This window comes from Lithobates pipiens, unplaced genomic scaffold (assembly GCF_037356315.1).
Source record: "Lithobates pipiens isolate NorthernLeopardFrog02 unplaced genomic scaffold, aLitPip1_a1.2 Scaffold_10, whole genome shotgun sequence".
In the NCBI taxonomy this organism is placed as follows: Eukaryota; Metazoa; Chordata; class Amphibia; order Anura; family Ranidae; genus Lithobates; species Lithobates pipiens.
In genome coordinates this window covers 85241173-85258100 of record NW_027507686.1, presented here as the reverse complement: position 1 = coordinate 85258100, position 16928 = coordinate 85241173, and the positions used below count along the sequence as shown (strand labels likewise).

General features: G+C 41.2%; 1 protein-coding gene across 1 annotated transcript in view; it reads left to right on the top strand.

Annotated features, from left to right (window-relative positions):
• The window catches only part of LOC143933628 (serine/threonine-protein kinase D1-like), a 197415-nt gene that overhangs the window by 21333 nt on the left and 159154 nt on the right, over positions 1-16928 (top strand). The window contains exon 2 of the mRNA XM_077456581.1: positions 5032-5640. Coding sequence (XP_077312707.1) covers positions 5500-5640 — 141 coding nt within the window. The 5' untranslated portion in view covers positions 5032-5499. The remainder of the gene's footprint in view (positions 1-5031; positions 5641-16928) is intronic.

Below are 16928 nucleotides of genomic sequence, written 5' to 3'. Positions count from 1 at the left end.
GTAAACAATCACCTTTTATAAAACCATCTATTCCGTTTAAAACAGAGATGAAATGCAAAACAGTCGTGTGTAAATATAAAAATACATTATAAATACCTTTTTTGTTCTGTTTTTTTATTGGCGATCGCATTCTCTCTGTTCTCAGCTGCATAAGAGATGTGGGGAGGAGAAGCAGTGGCATGCTAAGCTTCCCAATGAAAGGCTGTGCAGGGGGGGCTTGTTAGGACAAGTCTGATAATTGAAGAAGAGCACACTGAGTTCCCAGCATAGCTAGAGAACGGACCACGCTGTGTTCTCCTGCTTAGTGCGGTCAGTATTTAATAGGAAAGCATAAAGAAATCAATACAAAGAGAACAGGATGCTTTCTCATACACGTACATGGTTCAGCAGGCACATATCAGGAATATGAAATTTTGGGGTAAACGCATTAACTGTTAAAGCAAAGAGCACCTAACACTAACCCAATCTCTAAACTAATCCTTTAACATAAATTAAAGAGTTAGTTCACCTATACATAAATAATAAGGTGACCTAACACCGCCACACCCCACTCGACCCTGCTGTACTTACATTCCGGGATGCGGAGCTGTCAGTGCCCATGCAGCAAGTCCAACAGTCCGGGTATTTGAAATCCGGGTTCTTGTCCCTCGTCTCTATGCAACGCTTCCAGGACAGACCAGAGTGATTCACTGCACAGGCGCTGACCATATTAGAATTGCTCTGGCCAGTCCCAGAAGCCCTGTAGAGAGAAGAGGGTTAACAGCAGGGATTTCAAATCCCCAGGCAGCTGTACTGGTTGGGTGGGCACTGACAGCCCAGTATCCCGGGAGGTAAGTACAGCAGGGATTGGGTGATGAGGAGGGTTTAGTTTTTCTGTAAAGGTGATCTAACACTTTAACCTTTATTTTGATGCGTTCTCATCTCTTTCTGATGTGGGAGCCAGAACAATAACGTGCAGTTTCTGCACTAAATACATGCAGTGGTGGGATCACAGCACTAGAGGGAACTGCTTTGAATGCTGCCGTAATGATGCACAAGTATGCTTAACAAAATAATATCATTTGTAGACTTTTAAGGTCATTTGAAGCTGAACAGAATGTCTAGCTCAAAGGGTGAGGCAGTCTTTGTGTCTATACCAGGCAAATCTTAAACCAAAGGATTAACTCGTATACAACGCAGGAAATAATCAGTGTATACACATACATACAAGCACTGTACTAATACAGTAAGAGGGAAACAACAATGAAAAGGTCAAGGGTGACTTGTCACTTATGAAAATCTCAGAGTAGCTATTGCATTCCTTTAAAAGCTCAGTTTATAGAATCAGATATTTTTCTGCAACAACAGTGCTGACTAGACTGTCTTTGGCAACAACTTCAGTTGAGAATGAATGCTGAATTTAGGATTCCCCTTCAATGTACCCCTATAAAAATAACTTTATAGCACTGACAACTATTTTTATATTTTAACATTCTGTTGCTTGCTCACTATTTGAACTAGAGAAAATGTCCAGTGAAATATGTGGAATCCACAATAATTGAGTGTAATTAAATGTAATGAAGTATAAATGACTTTGTGTTTGGTGAACCTGGCTAGAACTGTGGAACTGGACAATTCTTCACAAAGCTAAAGTTTGCTGTTAATGAATAAACTTTTGCAATATTTTAATCCCATTTTTGTAAAGGCGATTATCCTTGTAAACAAAAGCGGTATCTGGTTTTGCTCTGTACATTCCACTGACCTCACAGGACATCCTTTAAGCTTCCCGTTTTACATGTTTGTTTTATTATCTTAGGGAATTTTTATCCCTTGAACAGATGAATTCAGTCAACGCAAAACACAGCTCTAATATTCCTATCATAAGCAGCTGGACGCTCAAGGTCAATATATTGCACTACTTGAATGGACATAAAATACAAAATAGTGCAGCGCTAAAAAAAAAAAAATATATATATATATTTCTAAAAACTCGTATAGGTAATGTCTGACAGTTATAAAACATATGGACAGTCCCAGTACATATAGTTTAAAAGCCAAGGGTGACATAGAAGAAGGCACCAACAAGCAAGAATAGGTCCCTTTTTAGTAGTGATCAGGGTGCTTGAGTATAATCGTAGTTACTGTACATCCTTATCTGTGCTTCCACCACCGTAAGTACAGGCCATTCACCTTACTCTGTGGGCCTCTGAATTAACAGAAAGGTCATTCGATAAACAACACAGCGTCTCTTAGTAAAATCTGAAAGGTGGCTGTAATGACGTGACAGAGCCTTCCCATCCGTGTCGAACGGGAAGGCTCTGTGACTTCATTACAGCCACCTAAGAGACGCTCTGTTGTGGTACAAGTTCTTGTTTCTATCACTGGGGATTCAGTGCTTTATTTGTAAGTAACTTCCCTTATTAAAATAAAGAAACTGTTTTAAGCACAAGCAAAGAGCAATATATATGTTCCATTTATTTTGCATGAACCTCGTTACCTACTGCACATGAGAGGGTAATAATGTTGCCATATATCTAATGCTGGATTTCGATCACTGGAGTGGTATAAAGGCAAATCATCCTTTTATTGCCCCTGTGGGGAGTGCTCGAATGACCTTTCTGTTAATTCAGAGGTCCACAGAGTAAGGTGAGCGGCCTGTACTTTCTGTGGTGGAAGCACAGATGAGGATGCATACCTAAACGTCAGCTTTAAACATTAGGTAGTAGGGTGTTAGGAGGTGATGTGACACTAAAATATGTTGTTAGTGCATCAGTTGCATTGTGTGGGAGTGCATGAAATGTGAACTACAGATTTAATCTTTTCCTTGACACTGTAGAGCAGTTAACTATTACCATCAAAGTGTGGAAAGCATTGATACTTGTCTGTTTTCATGCAACAAAGCTCATGAATTTTTCTACATGGAAATTTATTTCAAGTAAAAATCAAATGTTTTCTTAGGTGGCCGGTTCACAGCTATACGCTGCAGTTTAGTGTGTTTTTGAAAGTGAAACTGTATAGGCCCGTATATACCTGTTCCATACCTCTTATGCTGTAATGCACATAAAACAGTGTGATTTCAGTCTTCATGATTTATGTTATTTTTTTGTTAGAGAAAAGTTTAAACCCCTATAAAGTTTTTATTGCTTTCTATGTCCTCAGTAGAGAGAATTCTTCACTAAGGCCCCTTTCACACTGGGGCGCTTTGCAGGCACTACAGCGCTAAAAATAGCGCCTGCAAAGCACACTGAAACATCCGCTGCTGTCTCACCAGTGTGAAAGCCCTCGGGCGTTTACACTGGAGTGGTGCACTAGCAGGACAGTCAAAAAAAGTCCTGCAAGCCGCATCTTTGGAGCGCTGTAGGAGCGGTGTATTTACCGCTCCTAAAGCACCCCTTCCCATAGAAAACAATGGGGCAGCGCTGCAAAGCACCGCGCTTTGCGGACAGTTTTAACCCTTTTTTGCTACTAAAACGACAATAAATCGCCACTAAATATAGCACCACTTTACCACCAGTGCCTGCAAGGCCCCAGTGTGAAAGTAGCCTTACACTTTAAAGGAACTGATTGGAATTCTTTCCAATTGAAGCTGAAATAGTTCAGAGGTAGGTATGCGCTGCGGGTTTGGGCCGACCATGAGTTTGACTTGAATCCAGGTTGTTGGCAGTTCCCAGAAAGTGCAAATTTAATGGCTAGGTTTGCTCAGTTACCCACCTGCCCAAACCTATGTCTGCTGCAGCTGGAAATAACTATATAATAAAATGACAGCTTTCTGTCTGTTGGTTTGCTTCAAATTGTAAACAAGCCAACGGGCTTCCTGAATGAAATCACTGACCACATTTTATGTAAGCCAACATCTCTGGCAGGTTTGTTGATGTTCAGCAGCTGGCTGGGGAGCTGTTATTTGGAGTAGGATTCTGTGGAAGAGGATTGTCTGGATTGCCTTATTCCTGATAAGTCCAATCTTCTTTTTTTTTTTTTTTTTGTGTGAGGTCACCCTTAAAATCTACTCCAGACCCTTATGTAAGCATGCAGCCAGGGTGGCTAGGAAGGCCACTCTCTGGAACCCACTAGGCCACATGCCCTGTAGAAAAAAAAGCATCATGAGGGGTAGCGAGTATGTGGCCTTTCATGTGAACCATATCAGATCACATTCCCAAAATGTTGGATAGGTACCTTTCCAGGGAGACCCCCCCCCCCCCCAGGCAAGGCACCTCGTCTCCGAATTGATGGGGACAAGAGTCTCATCATCGCATCCCTGGCTTGATGTGGGGGGTCTGCAGGGGGACACTTAACAGAATCCAGAAACCCCCTTTAAAATAAAGGATCTCCCAATTATACAGCCCTTGTCCCCTACATCAGTGATCATCAACCCAGTCCTCAGGACCCACTAACAGGCCAGGTTTTATGTATTACCTTGGGGAGATACAGACTAGAATACTGCAATCACTGAGCAGCAAATGATATCACCTGTGATGTATTTCAGTTATCTTGCAAACCTGGCCTGTTAGTGGGCCCTGTGGACAGGGTTGATGGCCACTGCCCTACATGAATAAGTACAGATTACATAGTATCCCTTTTTACTGATTTACAAAAAAAAAGGTAGCATAAATATACAGACTCCTAAAAAAAGTCACTCACTCCGGTGTCACATTTGGCACCTTTCAGGGTGGAGGGGAGAGAAGATACCTGTCTAATCCAGGTATTTGCTCCCACTTTCGGCGAAAGAGTACTGCAGAAATGGCGGCAAACTACACCATGTCCGATTCCTTCTCTGCCCCCCGCCCGCTGTCTTCTGAGAGACACGCAGGTCCAAGAAGACAGCAGGGACTATTCAGAATGCACAGCGTGACTCACGCATGTGCAGTAGGAAACCAGGCTGTGAAGCCACAAACCTTCGATTACTGATGCCCTTACTGAAGATACTTCTAACATACTTCTAATAAATTGCATTACTAATATCTGTATGGTTAATAAATATCAATGTATTTACTAGAAGATCACAACACATCTTTGTCCCATGCATTTGACATTGTTTTGTTTCTTTTCAAACAGGGCACATATAAGACCAACTGAGTTTGCCTAACATCATCCTTTGATATCTACATAGCGGCTCTCCATTAAAGACAAAATGAAGGTGCTGATTTCTTCAAACCTTTATGTTCCATAAAGAATGCATATTTGTATTACTTGTTACAAGGAAAAGGATTAATGTCTCAAGATGAGAGGAAAACATTGCCACTAAAATTCTCTGCCTGGAATTAAGTGTCGGCTGAAAGTTTTATTCACCATAATTACAGCAAAGTTTTTTTATGATGAAAAGATTACTTGTACTCAAAGAATCGTTGGATTTATTTGAAGATTTCTGGATTTTTTTTCAACAGATTATAGCAAACAAATCATATTCTGTTTGCTTTTAATAAATGTGATTTTTTTTTTTTTTTTTTTTTAAGGAAATAGTTCAATTAGGATTTTTGTTTTTTTGTTTTTTATCTTGTGGAATCATCTATTTTGGTGTACAAAATGACGCTGGAGAAAGTTATGCAGGGAAAAACATCAATCAGACTTCAGATCGGCCTTTGCCGTGAACTTTATCACCTTCACCCAAGCGAAGCCAACTACAGCAATGTGAAAAAGTTAGCTGTGGATCTTGTCGAAAAGAAGGTAGGCTGTCTTTATATTTTTACAATTGTGAACAGTACATTGAATGTTGTTGCACAATATGGGGGAGGATATATTTTTGATTTGAGACTTAAATAAATTGCTCTCGTAGAACCTTTTGACACCACCGGGCTGCATAGCATTTTCATTCATTCCTCTTTAATTTAATGGGGTCCTTTAAAAACATAATACCATACACCTAAAAATGCATGGCAACATGTCTCCGCATTAATTTTCCCTTTGGGAAGGATGTATTCTAATGACACACAGTTCCTTCCTGTCTTTAAGCATGTCATAATAATGATCACTAGTACATGAAGCAGTACAACACTAGTTGAAACATGAGCTATAAAAACTTTCCAGAGCTGACATCAGAACCTGTACGTCCATGCCATACATACATGTTTACAGCTTACCGTACTTTGAAGGCTGTGTCCTTCCTATATGATTAAGATATTGTAACCATTTCCTCTGCCATATCTTATGTGGACCTAATTCTCCTCTTTGTTTATAATGAATAAAAAGATATTTGCAAAAAAAAAAAAGGTCATAACGCTGTCCTTAAAACAGACCTTGCACAAACAATCAGGTCACTTTACCTATTTTGCCTTCAATCCTTAACAAAAAAAATCTGCAATACATAGGGAGAAAAATCATTGAATATACTTGCTTTTCCCCTTGCTTCCATCCATGGTGCCTATGCAAGGGTAATCTGCTTCTTCCAGAAAGAGAGCCCAGAGAATGGCAAGTAGCCTAAATATTGCAAGAAGACACTCCTGCACAATGATGTGTTTTGGGTAGTGCAGGGAATGGTTAAAACCCATGTTGAGTTTCTTCCTGTTTGTGTCGCATTCAGCAACATTACGGAGACACAACAGGAAGTGAGAGAAAATCTTCTCTTTTACAGCTGTCACGTAAATGGGTGTCCTCATTTGAAGATTTGCCTTCACCTCCTGTTGGGGTGCCAACTGGAAAGTTTTTGAAGTTCATATTATTTTCTCCAGATTACTCCCCCCAGTAGGGACACCAAGGGCAATAAAAAATGTTTGCTTGCTTACTGTACCCAAAAGTCTCAAAAAATCGCATCCAAAATTAATCTTTGATTTCTAAACTTTTACTGCAGCATGTTGGGGGGGGGGGGAGACCTTTTATCTGACAGGCTCCAATAAAGTTTAAAGCTGAATCCCAGTTATGGATTTCATTGCATATATACATCAGTCAATCTTGGACCAATGCAAGTATGCATATTCTTTACCTATAGAAGCTGGAATCACTGGAGTAGGTGATCGCTGCTGTCTTCCAAGTCCCGTGCGTGGATACCATTCACAGAATGCCTTATATAATTCTTAATGAATGCCAGGCATTCTTGGATTGGACAGTGTGGTGCTCTTGATGCCACTGCCCGCCTCTTCACCTCGTGCATAAGACTTTACTTTGATACCTGGAGGGAGCATCATGTCAAACATTTACAAAATTCCTGCCAAGTATTTTTTATTATTATTTAGTTTTGATATGAGAATGCAGTTAACAATAAAAGTGAAAGCAACATTTGTCCCTGCTGAGTGTATTTAATATTATGTCAGCAACATGGGCTTAATAAATGTAAGAATTCAAAATGTTTTGCTGTGTACTCTTCACTTCAGACACCTTGAGACAGGTAAAACAATCAGACTGTCCTGCACATGACTGGAAATGTGAAGGAAACACAGATCACCTACTTCAACTCGTTAACATTCAAAGTGGCAACTGCTAAATAGATTGGCATTGATGATGAGTTTAACTGCTATCTCCCAAATAGCTTCCTTGTGCATCAGTTGTACAGGTGAGAGTGGGGCCATCTGCAAAGCGCATATAGAATGATAAGACATTTGTATTATACCCGAATAGTCTTGACAAAAACAAACACATTTTGGTAGATTATAATTTATTTTATAAAAGTCACTTTACAAAGTATATACTGTATAGTATATTAATTTAGATTATATTTACAGAATAACGTAAAAGCTTGGACAGAATATAAGCATTAGCATTGTACATTTTTCAGTTTCTAAAACCACAAAGAAATTCAGAGGCTTCCTGCAGCTTCATTTAAGAGCACAATATTTAAAAATGCCTAGAGATAAAGGCCTCATGCATGCTGGATGATTTGCTAACGCTCCTAGACTCCATTCTTTCTGGCAGCAACGTTTTGGCAGAGAAAAAAAAGGCTTGACACTTATAAACACAGGTACCACGTTTAGGCATTACAAGCGCTTGGGCATTAAATGGGTTGTAAAGGTACGTGTTTTTTCACCTTAATGCATCCTATGCATTAAGGTGAAAAAACTGTTGATGACCGACCTCCCAGCCCCACCCCCCCCCGTTTTACTTACCTGAACCCTCAAACTTGTCCCATGGGGATGAGCTCTCTCTTTGCCTGGGATTCTCAGCTCTTGATTGATAACAGCGCAGCCATTGGCTCCCGCCACTGTCAATCAAATTCAATGACAAAGGCACCGGGGGGTGGGGCAGAGTCCTGCATTTGGCCTCCACGGATGCCGAATGCTGGACTTGGGAGCGCGCCCGCAAGGAAACACCCCCCCCCCCGGGAGATTGCTTCTCCTAGGGGGCTATCTGATGTGGGGAGGAGCCGCGAGGGACCCCAGAAGACGAGGTTGGGGGCCACTCTGTACATAACGACCTGCACAGTGGAGGTAAGTATATGTTTGTTATTTAAAAAAACTTTAGTGTCACTTTAATTCCATTGGCCAGAATAATAATTTATTCTGGGCAGAATAATAATTTATTAATTGAAAGGAATTGACGCTAAAGCACTAAATGTGCCTAGTTTTAATGTGTGTTTTATGTGCGTTTGCATGCATCAAGAGTTTCTTCTGCAAAAACAACGCTGGCTTTGTGTGTGTTTTTTATTTTTTTTATTTTTTTTATTTTTTTTTATGCTTCTAATCACATGGACACACAGGCTAATATGCAGGGGCATTTAAAAAAAAAAAAACATCAGACGTGATTGACTTTTCTGGCTGTCGTGTTGACTTGACACCTCTGCACAAGGTGCCCACAATGTCCAGATGCTGCTGGAGAAACAGCAAATACTTTTGGTGGTTTCAGCCCAATCATATAGTGCAGGGAAATGCAATTAGCGGACCTCCAGCTGTTGCAGAACTACAAGTCCCATGAGGCATAGAAAGACTCTGACAGCCACAAGCATGACACCCAGAGGCTGAAGCATGATGGGACTTGTAGTTTTGCAATAGCTGGAGGTCCGCTAATTGCAGATCCCTGATATAGTGGGACCGTATAATTAACTGTAGGAACCGCAAGGCAATTGTGCGCTTCTACCATTGTTGGTTTTGAAGGAACTGGGTTTAGCTGCTATGGCTAGCTAATGATTGTTTGCTAGTGCCATCATTAATCGGAATGCATTTTATAGAGTACTTCACCAAAGTCAGTCAAAGCAATCCCACTCTGGTATAGGCAAACAAACGCCCACAGGCTCTTGATGCCACAACAACAGCAAAGCTGTGAAATGCTGCCTGCAGCTTGAAGGGCCTCCTAGAATCTGGCTTCAGATAAGGGCGATTATCCACCTGGTAGAAAAACAATTGAGCACCAACATCCAAATTCCCAGGACAGGCCTCTGGAGCACTCCTCCCACCCCCCACCCCGAGAAAGCCTACCCAAAAATGCCAGCGCAGAGAGAGAAATTACAACGGACAACATCCCCACACCCAAATGCTCCCGTAGCAAGTGCACTAATCTGACTACAATCGCCTCAAGCCCCTGGTAGAACACAGGGAAGGGAAGGATAGAAGCCTAGGTGGTAGCCCCAAACCAAAGATTGCCTCCTTGTGAGCTCTATCCACTCCACATGTTCAGTATAATGGATCATTCACTTGAATGTAGACTAAAGCCCCATGCACGCGGAAATTCAGACGGAAAAAGTCTGATCGGATTATGTTGTCGGAAAATCCGACCGTGTGTGGGCTCTAACGGACTTTTTCCGTCAGATTTTCCGACGCACAAAGTTTGAGAGCAGGATCTAAAATTTTCCGACAACAGAATCCGAACGTTTAAATTCCGATCGTGTGTAGACAATTCAGACGGACAAAGTGCCACGCATGCTCAGAATAAACTAAGAGACGAAAGCTATTGGCTACTGGCCCTGTTTATACTCCTGACGTACGTGTTTGACGTCACCACGATCAGATTTTCTGACAACTTTGTGCGACCGTGTGTATGCAAGATAAGTTTGGCCCAAAATCAGTCGGAAAAAATCTGATGGATTTTATGGTCAGAATGTCCGACTGTGTGTATGGGGCATTAGACTTCGCTTTCTCTTCCACAATTGCATACCGTGCAGCCGCAGCTCATCCGAGAGGAGATATAACACACGACTTATGAGGCCATTCACAGATAATTGGCAAAAAATGGGAGAAAATACTTATCTCGAAAATGCGGTGTCACGGTTCCATGAATCCACTCACTTCTGGGAGGCAGGCTCCAGACACCTACAGCTCTTTTGAACCACATAGCCCTGGCTGCACTGTTATATGTGGGGCTAGTTGGCACCTGATTTTTTCATTCCAAAAGATCCACAGAAGGGGTTCACTGCCTTATCTGAGCATTTAGCGTCCCAAGGTCAAGGACTGCGCTACAGGAGAGGCTGAACCTGTGCGGAAAACCAGCAAAGGTGGCAGGTAAGTATTTCTTCTCTTCACACTGGCTTTGAGTTCCATGAGGACAAAAAAGGAAAATGGGCTGTTGTGTGGGTGTTAACTCTTTATAGCTATGCACTGTTCTTGTGGGTGGAAGTAGGCAAGGCTACTACCATATATATGCTGCCATAGAGGCACCAGGAAAGACTGTTGGCCATCTTAGCCATACAGGTCAGACTTCTCACCATCTGTGAGTAGATTTAATGCATTTAGATTCTAGAGCTTCTGGTGCACAACTCTTCAAATTAAAATGATACGAATGGGTTGCCTTTTTTTTCTACCTAAAACTAGACATGTGCAGAGTAAAATATTTTGTTTCGTAATTTCGTTTTCGTCCGAAAAATTAATTAATTTAGTTATTCCCGAAATTCATTTTTATTTATTTTGTTTTTGATTCAAAAATTGCATTAGTCCGAAAATCCACATGAATTACGGTCGAATCTGTCTTTGAAGGCTTATGGTGTCTGTCGAATGTATAAAGAAGATTCGACGGAGCTAGTATATAGCATACTTCGTGTGAACTTTAGAACCCTATTAAAGTCTAAGGGACTCCAACGTTCAAAATCTAAAGTGCTAATTTTAAAGGCTAAAATGCAAGTTACTGTCCTAAAAAGTGTTTGGGGACCCGGGTCCTGCCCCAGGGGACATGTATTAATGCAAAAAAAAGTTTTAAAAACGTCAGTTTTTTCAGGAGCAGTGATTTTAATAATGATTAAAGTGAAACAATAAAAGTGTAATATTCCTTTAAATTTCGTACCTGGGGGGTGTCTATAGTATGCCTGTGAAGGGGCGCATGTTTCTGGTGCTTAGAACTATCCCTGCACAAAGTGTCATTTAGGCAGGAAAAAAGTCCTTTAAAATCACTCGCAGCTATTATGAATTGTCGGCTCCGTAATACAGAGAACACTCATTGAATGTAATGGATAAAATAAATAAATAAATAAAAAAGCGTGGGGTTCCCCCTAAATATCAATACCAGACCCTTCAGGTCTGGTATGGATATTAAGGGGAACCCCGCGTCAAATTTAAAAAAAAAATTACGTGGGGGGTCCCCCTAAAAATCCATACCAGACCCTTTTATCCGAGCACACAACCTGGCAGGCCACAGGAAAAGAGGGGGGGGGACGAGAGAGCGCCCCCCCTCCCTCCTGAACCGTAGCAGGCCACATGCCCTCAACATTGGGAGGATGCTTTGGGGGTCTGTGACCCCTCAAAGCACCCCCAGATCCCGCCCCCCCATTTGAAATGGCAAGGGGGTACAAAAGTACCCCTACCATTTCACAAAGAAAGTGTAAAAAATAGTTAAATAAGACAAACACACTTTTAAAAAATTCCTTTATTAAAAATAAAAAATAAAAAAAAAAGATTCCAGCCGGGGGTAATCCACTCTTGCTATCCAGCGACGGATGATCATCTCTCCAGCGATGGCTGATCTTATCCAGCGCAGCGAATCCATCCATCTTCTGTCTCCATGGAGGAGACACTGTGGGGATCCTGACGGCCCGACGGCCTGACGTTTGTTATATGTGGAGGGTGGGGCCACCCGTCACCTTACCCCGCCCCCCTCTGACGCAAGGGGAAACCTGGGCTTCCCTGTGACGTATGGGTGACCCCGCCCCACTCTGATGTAACGGAAACCTGCCTGTTTTACATCAGAGGGGGGCGGGGTCACCCATACGTCACGGGGAAGCCCGGGTTTCCCCTTGCGTCAGAGGGGGCGTGGTCAGGTCACCTGACCCCGCCCTCCGCATATAACAAACTTCAGGCCGCCGGGATCCCCGCAGTGTCTCCTCCGTGGAGACAGAAGATGGATGGATTCGCTGCGCTGGATCAGATCAGCCATCGCTGGAGAGATATCATCCGTCGCTGGATAGCAAGAGTGGATTACCACCACTGGAATCTTTTTATTTATTTATTTATTTTTAATAAAGGAATTTTTCAAAAGTGTGTTTGTCTTATTTAACAATTTTTTACACTTTCTTTGTGAAATGGAAGGGGTATTTTTGTACCCCCTTACCATTTCAAACGGGGGGGCGGGATCTGGGGGTCCCCTTGTTAAAGGGGGCTTCCAGATTCTGATAAGCCCCCCGCCCACAGACCCCCCACAACCACCGGCCAGGGTTGTGGGGATGCAGCCCTTCTCCACATCAACATGGGGACAAGGTGCTTTGAGGGGTCACAGACCCCCAGAGCATCCTCCCAATGTTGAGGGCATGTGGCCTGGCACGGTTCAGGAGGGAGGGGGGCTGCTCTCTCATCCCCCCCTCTTTTCCTGTGGCCTGCCAGGTTGCGTGCTCGGATAAAGGGTCTGGTATGGATTTTTAGGGGGACCCCCACGTCAATTTTTTTTAAAATTTGACGCGGGGTTCCCCTTAATATCCATACCAGACCTGAAGGGCCTGGTAATTGAATTTGGGGGACCCCCACGCTTTTTTTTTATTTATTTTTTTTTATTTTATTTTTATTTATTTTTATCAATGACTTTCAATGAGTGTTGTCTGTACTATGGAGCCGAGAATTCATAATAGCTGCGAGTGATTTTAAAGGACTTTTTTTCCTGCATAAATGACACTTTGTGCAGGGACAGTTCTAAGCACCAGAAACCTGCACCCCTTCACAGGCATACTATAGACACCCCCAGGTACAAAATTTAAAGGTATATTACACTTTTATTGTTTCACTTTAATCATTATTAAAAATCACTGCTCCCGAAAAAACGGCCGTTTTTAAAACTTTTTTTTGCATTGATACATGTCCCCTGGGGCAGGACCCGGGTCCCCAAACACTTTTTAGGACAGTAACTTGCAGAATCTTTTCTCTCTGTCAAATCTTTTTTCTCTGTCGAATATTTTCTCTATATAATCTTGGACTAATAGAGGTAAGGTTAGGCACATTCAACTACAGGTTCTATAGACACAAATTGTTATTGTCAGTCACGTCGAATCTCCTATTCTATATCAAACTGTTGTAATAAGGAAAACGAAAATAAAGCATTTATTTATGTCGGATCTTTCATTTTTCGGATTCTGTGCTTTCGTTATCGTTTGTCAAAACGAAAATACCTGAAATTCAGACGAAAATGCATTCAGACGAAAACGAATGCACATGTCTACCTAAAACTAGGATGTTAGTTACCTGCTCTGTGTAAGGATATTGCACAGAGTGGCACCCTCCTCTGCTGAGGTCTCCTCCTAGTGCTGTTCACTCATCTTCATGCAGCCCCAAAGAAAGCCGTGTGTTAGGCTGAATTCATACCTATGCAGTTTTAGTGCTTTTTGCATTTTACAGATTTTCACTACAGTCCATTTAACATGATTTTCTATAGAACACGTTTTGTAGTGCAAATCTGCAAAATGCAAAAAGCACAAAAAAATGCATAGGTGTGAATCCAACCTTAAGGGGGCACGTGTGGGCTCTCCCGGGATGACTTTTATGTGTCCATAAACACGCACAGCATGATTTGGCCTGCGCCCCCTCCCGTCTGGATTTGATTCATAATGGCTTCCGCTGCTGTTAATCTGTCTTGAGAGAGACCAGAGTTGCTATGGAAGGGCACAGCGCTGGAAAGATGTAGGACTCGGGAAGTATTTAGGGAGTGAAGGGCAAACAGTGAAGTGAATATATATATATTTTTTTTTTTTCATTTTTTTTTTTTCACCCTAATGCAAGTAATGCATTAAGATAAAAAAAAATAAAGAAACTTTTTCAATTTAGAACTAGTTTGAACCTGTATACCTAATGCAGTCATCCTGAAGCTGTAAAAAAAATCCCAGTGTGTCTTTTTAGCTAAAAACTAACAAGGCAGCTGAGGTTTCTACCTCTGCAAGAAAAAAAAGCCACAGTTTAAAGAGGTTTGCATTAGGGTTGTAACTAACAGAGACCATCTCTTTCTGCAATTGCTTTCTGTAGTGGTGGAAAAGGCAGGAGAGTTTATAATTAACACTGAGGCCTTTAGATCTTTTACCCCTAAAAAAGAGAAGTTGATGTGTAAAAAAAAAGACCTGTGAGACACTAAGAACATAGTACATACATAGTTAGTCTGAAAAAAGACAGAAGTCCATCCAGTTCAACCACAAAAAACAAAACAAAAAAAAAACATACAATCCCATATACCCAATTCAATACCCACAGTTGATCCAGAGGAAGGCAAAAAAAAACCAGCAGAACATGATCCAATTTGCTAAAGCAGGGGAAAAAATTCCTTCCTGATCCCCCGAGAAGCAATCGGATTTTCCCCGGGTCAACTTTACCTATAAATGTTAGTACCCAGTTATATTATGTACACTTAGGAAATAATCCAGGCCTTTCTTAAAGCAATCTACTGAGCTGGCCAGAACCACCTCTGCAGGGAGTCTATTCCACATTTTCACAGCTCTTACTGTGAAGAAACCTTTCCGTATTTGGAAATTAAATCTCTTTTCCTCTAGACGTAAAGAGTGCCCCCTTGTCCTCTTTGTTGACTGTAAAGTGAATACGGTAACTCAACACCAACGAAGATTCTATCCCTTACTCCTGGAAAAATTTTCAAAGTCAATGCCCTTCAATTCTGCTCTTTCTTCCCTGTCCATAGCACTGGTCTCTATTAATGACTTGACTATGTTGTCAGTATATTTAATATATTGACATTTTTGTGACAATCGGTGTATTACAGATTTTCTTACTGTGAAAGGATAATGTAAGTTGCAGACTTGTCATCTCATGCTAGCACTTTAGTGAAACCCACACACAGGAGGTTACTGGAACTTACTATGCATGTTTCAGTGGTAATGAGTGAAACAAAAAACATAAATGGTTTGCAGTTACTGTACGGTGTGGGACACTTTTACCTCTAGTCATACTAAGACACAATTGACAGTAAAACGCAGTTAAACATGGCATTGACAGCAGTGACTTCATGAAATTAACTAGGACCTTAACCACCAATGCATTGTCTAGCACTTGTTTATGTTCATTTTAGAAGTGGCATCCTTTAATGAAGAAATTCTGGAAATAAAAAATGTTTTTAACCACTTTAAGTCTGGACAATTTCACACCGTTTTAATCCAGGCCATTTTTCAGTTTTCAGCACTGTCACAATTTGAATGATAGTTAATTGGTCATGCAACACTGTACCCATATTATATATTTTTTGAGACTGAGCTTTTTTTTAGTGGTATTTAACCATCACTGGGTTTGTTATTTTTTGCTATATAAAGGGAAAAATATCTAAAATTTTGAAAAAAAAAAACACACTTTTTTTTTTTTTTTTTTTTTTTAGTTTCTGTTAAAAAAAATGTTGCAAATAAGTAATCTTTCGTCCTAAATTTAGGTCACAATGGATTCTGCTATATTTCTTTGGTAAAAACCCAAATTTATGTATATTATTATTTAGTGTTGTGTTAAAGTTATAGAGTCTACAATGATACTGTATGTACTGTATATTGAAAATTGATCAGTCCTAATGTACTGAATGTCTATCTCTTGAGGACCTAAAATGCCACGACAGCACAAATATCTCAAAAATGATCCCTTTTGGGAAGTAGACAGTCCAAGGTATTTAGTAAGAGGCATGGAAAGTTGTTTGTCACAATTTGGGGGAAAATTAAGAAATAAAATGTTTTTTTTTTTCTTTCACAAGCTTTTAATTCTAACAAGTTATCAGCATAGACATACTTCTAATTACACCCCAAACACATTCTACTATGTCTTCCAAGTGTGAGACTTTTTCACAGCCTAGATACATAGAGGGGCCCAAAATCCAAGAAGCACCTTTTGGGCTTTCAAGTAGTATAAATTACACATCTAATTTCCGGACTGCTGATCATAGTTTTTGAGGCCCTGGAGCACCATGACAGCAGAAACGCACTCTCAAAATGACCCCATTTTGGAAAGCGGGCATTCCAAGGTATTTTCTAAAAGTTTTCTACATAGTGTTGGTTAAAAAAAATCATAATAAGCATTTATTGATTGGTTTGCACAAAAGTTATTGCATCTACAAAATAGGGGATAGTTTTATGGCATTTTTATTTGATAATTTTTTATTTATTTTATTTTTTTTACTAGTAATAGCGGCAATCAGCGATTATTTATTTTTATCAGGACTGCAACATTATGGCGCACATGTCGGACAATTTTGACACATTTTTGGGACCATTGGCATTAATACAGCGAGCAATGCTAAAAATTGCATTAATTACTGTAAAAATGTCACTGGCAGTGAAGGGGTTAACCACTAGGTGACACCGTAGGGGTTAAGTGTGTCCAAGGGAGTGATTCTAACTGTGGGGGGGAGGGGCTGTGTGTGACACGTCACTGATCAGCGCTCCCCATTACAGGTTAAGGTAGAAAATGTTCTGGGTGCAGCCCCAGCTCTCCCTTATAGTTGCCTAAACCCCATCTTAACCACTAAAATATAAAAGTGGTCTCTGCAGCGGATTTGCCGCAAGATCACTTTTATCTATGGCGGGAGAGGGGCCCCCCTCCCGCCACAATTCGGTGCCCTCCGCTGCTTACCGGAGCCTTCGGCAGCGGTGGTGGCGATTGCGTCTGTCTCCTGGGCTGACATGGAGACAAGTGAGGGGAAGAGGGCCCCCACCC